Genomic DNA, 10850 nt, shown 5'->3' on the forward strand with positions numbered 1-10850 from the left:
AGGGAAAAAAAATGTATTTAGCCCAGTAATAGCCAGCAGAACTCTAATGCCTAACCAATGCAAATGGTTATTACATTTAAAAAATGTTTAACATTGCATATTGATTAAAAAAAAAAACTGAACAGGAAAAACATAAATATTTTAAAATCAGCAGGACACCACAAAAAGCATACTAGAGATAAGTGTGAAATCAGTCAAGCTCCTCCAAAAGAGAAAATCCTTTTAATCCTTCAGCAAGTCTCTGTGAAAATAGTATGCTTACAATACAAGTGAGAAGGGAGCACCTGGAACACCCCCGAGAGGCCTGCTCCACTGCTCAGCATCACTGCCCTGTCTCCTGTGTGCGCGGACGGCCGAGAAATGACAAGAAGTCCATGTGACAAGAGTTCAGTGATTCCTTTCACCACTGCTGCCAGCTGAAGTCATCATTGCTTCCAAAGACCAAGAAAAAGCCCAGGATAGTTGCAAAGATGACAGTGTTTCCTGTGAGGACGAGTGCACAAGCTCCCCACTCGATCTACGGATGTAAGATAGAAATGTTCAGTTAACAGACGTGAAAAACAACAAGGAAACGAAAAGCGCTCAAGGCTCCAGTTGTACGCCAACCACGATCCAAAACAAAGATGACTTGTAATAATGACTCTGACACTGCTGAACTCGTAATGGCTGCTCCTGTAGACCTGTGATTCCTTTAAAGAGACAGAAAGGCATGGAAGATAATCATTTTTGAAAAGCAAGCTTGACTTCTGGGTTATGAAGAGGCAGCACAGAATTCTACGATTTTCTGTTTTCAGAGAAGTTTGCTTCAAATCTTCCTTAGTGAATCTAAAAATTTCACCTAGAGAGCAGACTATAAGCATCAGAGATGCACATGTGCTCGTGTATGGTCTATTAGAGAGGCAGGGGGAGTCAATGCCCTGTGTGTGTGGAAGGGTGGCCAGCCTGTCTTCTTTGCTGTCTCCATCTTCCCAGACTCGGAGGAGCGAATCTGACTGGTGAGTCAGGGAGGTCTCTTCTATTCTTTGGTACCTTCCCACCTGCAGAGATTTCCTCGGGTCTTCAATGTTGTAAGCTGTACAGGGTAGGCCTGGGGTTGTGCAGCACTGGGCGAGTCCATGCCTCCAACTGTTAGCTATCTATTTAAATTCTTGGCTGCACCACGTGGCATGTGGGATCCTAGTTCCCTGACCAGGCACTGAACCTGGGCCTCTGTATTGGGAGCATGGAGCCTTAACCACTGGACCACCAGGGAAGTCCCCATGTGCCCAATTCTGAGAGTGAAGTACTGGCATGCCAACCGCTGCTGCCAATGCATTCGAGTATTTTTACCAATTAACAACAACAAAACTAAGATTTTTCTCTCTCATCTTCGAGGTTCCTATGTCTCTCATCTCTTTTTCATGTTATTTAACAGACTTTTTTCCCTGAGAAAAACTGAACCTAGTCTACTGCAAAATCGTAAGTAGAAGAATGCTGTCACTTACCAAATTTGCTCTGGCAAATACGATAGGGAGGCCAAAAGCTGAGACCACAATGCCTGTTGTAAGAAATATGGCGAGTTCCTTACAGGCGTTACTCATAGCATCCGTATCGTCTACTAGTCTTCTCGCTATGCAGTATGGAATAGGCGAAAGGACATAGAAGAACAGAACAAAGAGGGGCCAGTATTGGCTAGAAAAGGAAAAATAAGTTAATGTAGTTTTTGCTATCTTTGTCATTTTCCTACACACAGAATATACTCTTTTTAAAAATAAGGACCAAGGTATACTGCAAGGTACAAATATGACATAGTTTAAATATAAGCTATAAGCTGAACACCGAAAAAGAGAAACATTTTGAGTCACAGTATTCCTAAAGTCAACTATGATACATTGATTAAATATTTATTAAATGAAAAGAAAATGCTTTATGATTTGTAACAGTTGGAATTAAGGCCCCAAATTAAAAATATTTTTAGGTTATAAATAAAAAGGCATATGAAAAATGGGATTGTTAACACAGTAATTCTTAAAATTCAAGATTCATAACCTTGACTTCTAAAATCCTGCTTTGGCATGAAGCTGGAACACCCCCAAATTTTCCTTAGTTCACTAGGAACTCCCAAAATACTGCATACAGAAAATGAACTGAAAGTAATACTGAAGACTTTCAATCAGAATGTCAACTTTATCACAATAAAAATCATCTAGCTATTGTATTGTGCCATGTCCTTTCCTGGTCTGGATGATATAAAACACTTATGTAAGGTATTACCACTGGGAGAAGATGGGTGAAGGGTGCCGGGAACTTCTCCATGCTATTTTTGCAGCTTCTTGACAGTCCATTATCATTTCAAAATAAAATGTTTAAATGAAATACATGGCTTTTAAAACTGCCATAAAATACATATCATAATGGAAATGTGCTTGTACTTAGAGGCTCATGATAAGCAAAGATTTATCTGTGTTTCTCCTAGAAATCTTTTGCTGAATATTTTGAGAACGACAACCAAAAATTACAAATGGGCTTAAGTTTAAGGAAAAACACACGCAAAAAATACAAAAGGACAAGTGAAAAATCAAGGTTACCCATGTCTTCCCCATCTTCTCTTTCCCAGTTCTACTGGTGGGGTCTTTCCAGATTCTCATATGGATAAACTTTAGCGATACGAATGAATCACTGCACTTTTAAATTTAACAAGACAGCCTGTTTAACAGATTAGCAATCACAGCTCTTTCTTGTCCCTTATAAGACGACCTGGTATTTCCATCAGTGGATGTACTAATTTATCATTTTTCTTTTGATAGACCTTTAGATGCTTCCAGTTTTCCTGTTGTTGTTGGTATTATAAACAAGGCCACCATGAACATCCATACTCTCCCAACTACACATATCTTTGTAAACATCTGCAAGTAGATTTGTATGAGTAATTCTAAGAAGTGGAAGGATACGTTTTGAGAGCTACAGGCAAACTGGTCACCCAGGAGACTTGCACCTGTCTGAACTTCCACCCAGAGTACGTGACAATGCTTGTCTGTCATATCTTTTACCTTTGCCCATTGATTTCATGTAACTTAAAAAAGTTTTTGTGTTATTTATTTATGGCTGTGCCGGGTCTTCCTTGCTGCGCACAGGCTTTCTCCCTTAGTGGCAATCGGGGACCACTCTCTAGTGCCATGGCTTCTCTGGCGGAGCATAGGCTCAACAGTCGTGGTGGCACATGGGCTTAGTTGCTCTGCAGCATGTGGGATCTTCCTGGATCAGGGATTGATCTCCTGCATTGGCAGGAGGATTCTTCATCGCTGAGCCACTAGGGAAGTCCTAATTTTGAGTGAGGTTGAGTATATTTTCATGTTCTTATTAGCAAACGGCAGTCCTTTTTACGTATTTGTTGTTCGTTTTTCTATTGTGCTATCTGTATTTTTCTTACTAATTTATCCTATTAATTTAAAAAATTCTCTGTCTTATAGAGTAATTGTTTACATAACTTACTTTTTGTCAGTTGCTCTTGACTCTGCTTACAGTTTTTTGTGTTGAAAAAGACATTTTACATTTTCTTGTCTATAACTTAATCAATTGGTTCTCCAGATAAAGCAGTAGTGATGGGTTAGCATTTCACTATCTGGCCATTAAAAACTCAGCAGTAGTCAAGGAACAACAGCCAAAGTCTCTTCTACATGCTGCTGTCCTAAAATACTTTCAAACAAATTTTAAGTGAAGACTTAAAAGTTTATCCTTAACAAATGACCATTTCTCAGGTTTACTTCTATTGCAGTAAAAAAAAACAACAAAAAAAAACCAAAAAAAAAACCTGTTTTAATTTTAAAAGTAGGGCTTCCCTGGTGGCTCAGTGGGTAAAAGTAGAAAAATGTTACACTAAAACACAAAAAGACAAAAATGTTACATACTTGTATATTGGGAGGGCACATCCAAGCATTAAAAACATCAGTCCAATTGCTCCTCCAAAGGACAAGCTAATCAAAGCTGCAGAGTAAATAAAAAGTCAAACAGAAACAGCAATTAAATCAACATTTATTTTTATTAACATTACTATTAGCAGTCAGAATATTCCCTGAAATCCCAGAAGCAAAAAGCAGGAAAAAACACAACAAAAAAGCAAATGTATTAGTGACTCATCTTTAAAAGCTGGAGTTATCTTGTCTGGGAATAAGCTATTTGAAGCATCTTCAAAGCAAAATACAGTGATACTGATTTTCAAAGCCCTGACAGATGGCCGGCATATTACCACATTCCCAAATTAATGGTCCCATGTCAAAGGAGTCCCATCCCAGTCTGCAAGATCAATGCTTCTCCACCCTTTAGTATGGTATTTGTTGTCTAGTCACTAAGTCGTGTCCAGCTCTTTGTGACCCCATGGACTGTAGCCCCCCAGGCTTCCCTGTCTGTGGGATTCTCCAGGCAAGAACACTGGAGTGAGTTGCCATTCTCTTCTCCAGGGGATCTTCCCCAAGGGACTGAACCCGAGTCTCCTGATTGCAGGCAGACTCTTTACTGCTGAGGCATGGGGGAAGCCCAGTGTGATATGCCATTTACTCCACAGATCTCTACAGTTTCCAAAAGCAGTCTGTGGAGAAACTCTGCAATCAGCTTTACTGGACTTTAGAGGCCTCATCTATGGGAAAACCTCTCCTGATCAGCGACTGCTTCTTGCACATACGCCCCTGGCGTGTACAGATGAAAAGTGTTCAAGGGTACCAGTAGTCAATAATCTCAATTAATTTTGTTACAGATCTTTAAATAGCTTGCAAAACTACAGCCAGATTTCTTTCCCTAAGCTGCCACGCATCAGAAAATATTCAGGATTACAGGTACAATCCTTCAGTTGTATCACCATTTTAAGACGTCATCACAAGCCATAGATGCATTCTGTAGGCGAAATACAGTTTCTGAGGTCACACACAAACAACACACACACACCCCGATACAAAACATATATTTTAGAAAGTGTTTTCACATATATCAGTGAGTAGAAACAATGTTCTTGAAAAAGTATAGTTAATCAACAGTCTAGAATTAAGCAAAGAAATAAATGATCAATTGGAGCTCCACATAACCTCTATTTCCGCAACTAATAGTGGCTAAAAGAATAACTTTCTTTTTTTGTCCAACGATGCAGTCTATTAACCTTAACAGAAACATTAAAATTCAAAACAGCTGTCAAAAGTCTACAAGTTAGCAAAACAAGACTCAACATACATAAACCAAAATTAACACTTAAGGGGTTAAATGCTGCTCAGATTTAGATATACTTCTCTGAATTAAAATGGTCATAATCAAGGACACCCACAGACATGGGAGCTGAGCAGATTTAATTTTCATTCCGATCACTGATGTAGGTCATGTCAACCCTGAACACATTTACTTCGTCCTTAATGCCATTAGATTTTCAGTTGCACAAGGAAAATAAAAATAAAAATATCTGCACTTTAATTTGTGGCAAAGGAGGAGCTTTAACTTTCCAAGGGAATGCGACGTCAACAGTGAGGTAAATACCGAGTTTACCATGTTTTGTTCAGTTCAAGACAGGTCCTCGGAAGCTGGTCTTGCTTGCTTGTGAGGACATGTATTCACCCCAGGCCGCACCCCTTGGCCTCTGCATCTGTACTGGCCTTCTTTCCCCTCCTGGAAGTCAGCGGCTCTCTCAACCACAGGCCCTTTGCATATGCTATCCTTTCTACCTCAGATAATTTTTCATTCACTCATTTCATTCAAGAAATGTCTACAGAGAGCCAAATACCTAACAGGTGCTGGGGTGGTGTTAACGAACAAGGCAAGGCTGTGAACAACTTAGGAGCTTGCATTCTTATCCCAGCTCTGGCCTCTTTCCGCCACATGAGCTCCTGCTTTTCCTTTAGATCTCAGCCCAATTACCTCTGAATCAGTAAAGTTTTCGAAAAGCCCCTGACTAGACCCATTCCCCCTATTATGTTTATTTATTCCTTCACTCTGCAAATATCTACTGAGTGCCTCCTGAGCACTGCACACTGTTCTTAACACTGGAGACAGGGCAATGAAAAGAAATTAAAACTCTTGCTCTCATGCTTACGTTCTAGTGGGAGAATAAATTGATTTTTTTTTTTAAAAGTAAACAAATGTCAAACGTTATTAAAAAAAAAACAACCAAAACCCAAGGGCGTAAGAGTGCTATTCTAGATATATTGACCTGGAAGCCATCTCTGATGAGCAGACATCTGGGCAGAGATCTATGTGAAATGAAGAAGTGAATCAACCTTGTGGCTATGCGGGGGCACATTTCAGGCTGGGGCACACATGAAGAGGCCCTCTTTGCTCTGGCGTGCCTCCTCTGTGATCATTTATCACAGCAGCTAGGTTTTTTGTTTGTTCTCAGAAAAAAATACAATTTTATGTGTCATCACCAATTAATAATTTCCTTAAACTGAAGCGTAAAATACATGCTTGGTAAACAAAGATTAGTAGAGTAACCGATTTTGAATACATTTAAGCTATCGAATTACCATGACATTTGGACAACCAGACATGAAAACAGTTCAGTATAAACGTTTATGCAATGCTATACAGATTTGTTTCTCTTTCCTTCTAAGCTGTTTACGCCAAGAGAGCAGAGAACAGAGGTTTTCTACTGATTCTCAGGCCTCAGCTCTTAACACTCCATAATAATTATGTGTGGAATGAACGAAAGGAGGCTGAAGGAAAAGAGACAGGGTGGGGAGATGGAAAAAAAGAAGACAGGAGAAGGGAGCCCAGTGCAGCTGAGCAGAAACAGTTGTAAGTGAGAGTCAAGAGGCAGTGGGGCCCAGCTCCTTCAGCCACTTACCATCTGACTATGAAAGTCATCTGAGCATCAGTTCTTTCTTCTATAAAATAAGGGTTGGACTAAACCTAAAATGCAAATAATTCTCTGAACACTAAGATACTTGTTACAAGACATGCTGAATAAGAAAAAAAATAAAAATAAACAAAACCAACTCAGTTTTTTGAAAGGTAACTGCCTAACAGCTCAGTTCATAACTATAGTAACACTTTATGTATACAAAAGCCATTTATGCAGATTATAGCTTACAAACCTGGAGGAAACAGAGAGACCACACAGATGTCACAAAACCCACGTTAAAGCTAACATTCTTTACCCTCTTATTCAGAAGTTATTTATTTGATTTTTCTGACAGTTGTTGTATGTTGGAATGAAACCTTTTATTTTAAAGAATCACCTATGCTCACTTATACATATATATTTCAATAGGCAATTCATGTACCCAGAACAAAGTTAAGTGAAAAGTAACCTTCCTTTCCTGGAAGCAATTACTGTTATCTGTATCATTTGAGCACAAAATTTTGTAAGCTTATTTTGATTCCCATATTGAAAATGATGAGAAACAGGAGGGAGAGCTGTGGACAAGAACTGCCCTCTGATTGGAGGGAAGAAACTGGAAAAAAAAAAAATCCAGTTAAATCAGGCATAAAAAATCTCAAAAAGCATACCAGATTTGTGATAATCTTGGCCAGGAGATTAGTAACCTTAGAACTTGGTTGCTGTGGTTAACACTGTTCTATGACAGAGAAAAATTACTTACATTCTTATCATCAAAAAAGAGTCTAAATTCTTTTTAGTGTGCTCTTAAAAAGTTAATGATGACTTATTAGAAAAAATAAACAAGAAACTTTTGAGATAAGATTCAGGTATCAAAAGATTACTTTGTGTGACATCTTACCTCCGGGTCATACTGGATAAGATAAATACTAATGGGGTTAGATAAACTGCTCAAAAAGAGTTCTCAAAAGTGTAAAGTTCCTCCAGTCTTAGGAATCAACAACCAGGTTGATGTATATACAAATCTTGCCATCTATGTATAAACGGTTGTCCTAGATGACAAATCAACAAGGCAAAATTTTACACTGTAATTAAGTGATGCAACATTCAGAAGGCAAAGCTTAGCTGAGTCTGGTTTCTACTCCCAAAGCCTCCAGGTTAGGGGTGGAACAGGTCAATTATCAACTCTCAAGACACTGGGTGCGGTTTCTGTGATTACAATAAGATTGGAATAGGAGAAGGGACCTAAACTGGGAGTTACCAGAAAAATCCAATATGTAACAAAGTAATAGACAAATGGATTCCCTGGTGGCTCAGACTGTAAAGAGTCTGTAAACAATGCGGGAGACCTGGGTTCGGGCCCTGGGTTGGGAAGGTCCCCTGGAGAAGGAAATGGCAATTCACTCCAGGACTACTGCCTGGAGAATCCCATGGACAGAGGAGCCTGGTAGGCTACAGTCCATGGGGTCACAAAGAGTTGGACACGACTGAGCGACTTCACTTAATAGACAAATGACTTGAGAAGTCAGTCCAGGATTCAATTGGTAAAGTATCCACTTGCAATGCAGGAGACCTGGGTTCGATCCCTGGGCTGGGAAGATCCCCCGGAGAGGGGAACGGCAACCCACTCCAGTATTCTGGCCTGGAGAATTCCATGGACTGTATAGTCCACAGGATCACAAAGAGTTGGACTGAGTGATTTTCACTAACATAAAGATAGGTCCACAGGAAGAAAACATCCTGATAACAATCACAACAATCAGAAAACTGTACTGAAACCAAAGTGTAAGTACAATTCCGTTTGAGATACTTTCTGCTGATTAAGACTCACCTCCCCATAATTACAAAGTTATTTTCTTGGAAGAGAGACTCCTGTATTAATTGACAGTACAGAAATGGGGAAGAACTGGGAAACTGACAACATCCTAAAAATCACAACATTTCTACCATGACTACCTTTCACACAGGTATTTTAAAAGGTGTGTTATAGTTCAAAAGGAGACAGGAAAGTTATCCCAGCTGCTCAACTGACAAAGTTTTCTACCGGAAATGTTTCCAGACATTATAAACAAACAAGAAACAGTAAACATGTGACTCTGGGGAAGAAGCTCAGCAAAAGCTGTCCTTGAAGAAAATAAAAAAACACAGAAAAAACACTGTTACTGAAGTTCTTCACTTCCTGCTTGCCTGCTCTTCAAACAAAGCCGCAGGTCAGGAAATCAATGTAATTCGTTGTCAAGAATTAAGTTGAAAACGTTGTTGATGGTTATTTGCTTCTAACCTAACAAAACTACCAAACAGCTGGAGAAAAAAAAAATCCAACATTCTTTTTTAAAGGAAATAGACAAAACGAGAACTTTTTCATTGAGTTTTAATAAAAAACTCTTTTACCTTAAAAAAAAAACAAACCTAACTTAATAAAAACATTGAAATGTGAAAAAGCCTCAGGGTCCAACTGTGGAGAGGGGAGGGGAAAGGAGCCCTTTGGGGTCGCTCACGGGCTTTACATAGTCAGACCAACACCACAAATCAAAACGCATCCGTTTTAGGAGCGTGAAGCTCAGATCGGTCCTGACGCGGATGTGATCGCCAAGGTTTGGGAAAGAACCATCCCTAAAGCCCTTCCAGCGCATTCCTGGGGGCTCGGTTCGGCTCAGCATCCGAAAAGATCGCACTTGTGCCTTTAAATGGGGAATGACACCGATTTTCCATAACTGGCATCTCTGGCGGCCTCAACCCCCTCAAAACCACACGGTGCAAAACCCTCGGCCGCAAACTCCTGCAAAACGCGTGTGTGTGGAGCCGAGCGGCTGCGGGACTCCGAACGCCCGGCGGGGCCACTTCAATTCTTCGCACCGGGGGGCGACGGGCGGGAGCTAGGCGGCCGAGCTCAGCACCGGGCGGGGGCTGACGCGGGAACCGCCGACCCTGCCCAGTCCTTTCCGGGAGGCCGCCGCGCCCACCGCGGCCCAGAGGCCGGAGACTGGGGTCGCGGTCGGGGGGAGCCGGGAGTCAGCCGCCAACGCAGGGAGCCCCGCGGCGCGCGCCGGGTCCCGGGAGACGGCGTGTGGGCCTCGCGTGGGCCCCCCGTCCCCTCTCTCGGGGCGGCGGCCCAGCCCGCCAGGGCTCAGCGCCCCAGGCCCACCTTTGATGCCGGCCATGGTGGTGACGTCGCTCCTGCCTCCGGGACCCGAGGCGGCGGCGGCGGCCTGGAGACCGTAGACGCGCGGCGGCGGCGGCCAGACAACACCCGGAAGTGCGCGATGCAGCACTTCCGCCGGCGGCTCGCGCTCGCGCGGGGGCGCGGGGGGCGCGCCGGACTGGGGAACCGTGGCTTCAGGCTCCTTACTCCTCAGCTGCGCTGTTGTGGGATCATCGCTATTCAAGGCTTTCCGCCCCCGTCCCGGTTCAGGGGCGATGGAAACACCAGCTTCATCCCGAAGCCCCCAACGGGCATCCCGCAACCTCCCACGTCCTTTGAGGAGAAGGAACGCGACTGGAAGCCGTCCCCTTGGGACGCGTGGTGTGATGCCTCTGGGGGAGTCCTTTAGCGTTCTTCAGAGGGCACCCAGTTCTTTTTCCCCTCCATCCGGTAATAAAGGAGCTGTAAGGCCAGTTGGGTGGCCTGCACTTGGCTCCTCACTTACTGACACAGAACCGGGGTTCTGGTGAGACCCACCTCCCGAAGTAGGAGCGGCGGAACCCAGTAACAGGTGGGATTTAATACCAATACAAACGGGATTTAATACAAATCCGAGCTCTTGGGAATCTGTGAGAGTCGGTTTTGTTTTTGTAACAGGGCTAGGAGAAAAGGAGAAAGCAGAGGTACAAATACATTTAGTTAAGTCGTCCTGCAAAGCGATTGAACATTTACCATGTATGAAGTGATGAAAAACTAGATACAGTTTCTGTCCTCAAGGAACTTGCAGTTTAGTGACACAGACACGAAAAGGTGTAAAATTACAACGAGGACAATTGTTAGCAAAGTGGATAACTAGTCCAATGAAAGTCTGATTTAGATCCATCAGATAACTATTTCCCTGAGGGACAACAGCAGGAT

At 42.3% G+C, this 10850-nt stretch overlaps 1 protein-coding gene across 1 annotated transcript; it reads right to left on the reverse strand.

The window, feature by feature from the left end:
• Positions 1 to 205: 205 nt before the first annotated feature.
• Positions 206 to 10092, reverse strand: LEPROTL1 (leptin receptor overlapping transcript like 1). The gene is made up of 4 exons (XM_006060711.4): positions 9936 to 10092; positions 3888 to 3963; positions 1485 to 1671; positions 206 to 517 (listed from the first exon to the last, which is right to left on the reverse strand). The coding sequence occupies exons 1-4, from the start codon at positions 9949 to 9951 to the stop codon at positions 401 to 403; spliced, it is 396 nt and encodes a 131-aa protein (XP_006060773.1). The 5' UTR covers positions 9952 to 10092; the 3' UTR covers positions 206 to 400.
• Between the last annotated feature and the right edge of the window lie 758 nt (positions 10093 to 10850).

The sequence above is a fragment of the Bubalus bubalis genome, chromosome 1, assembly GCF_019923935.1.
Source record: "Bubalus bubalis isolate 160015118507 breed Murrah chromosome 1, NDDB_SH_1, whole genome shotgun sequence".
Lineage (NCBI taxonomy): Eukaryota > Metazoa > Chordata > Mammalia > Artiodactyla > Bovidae > Bubalus > Bubalus bubalis.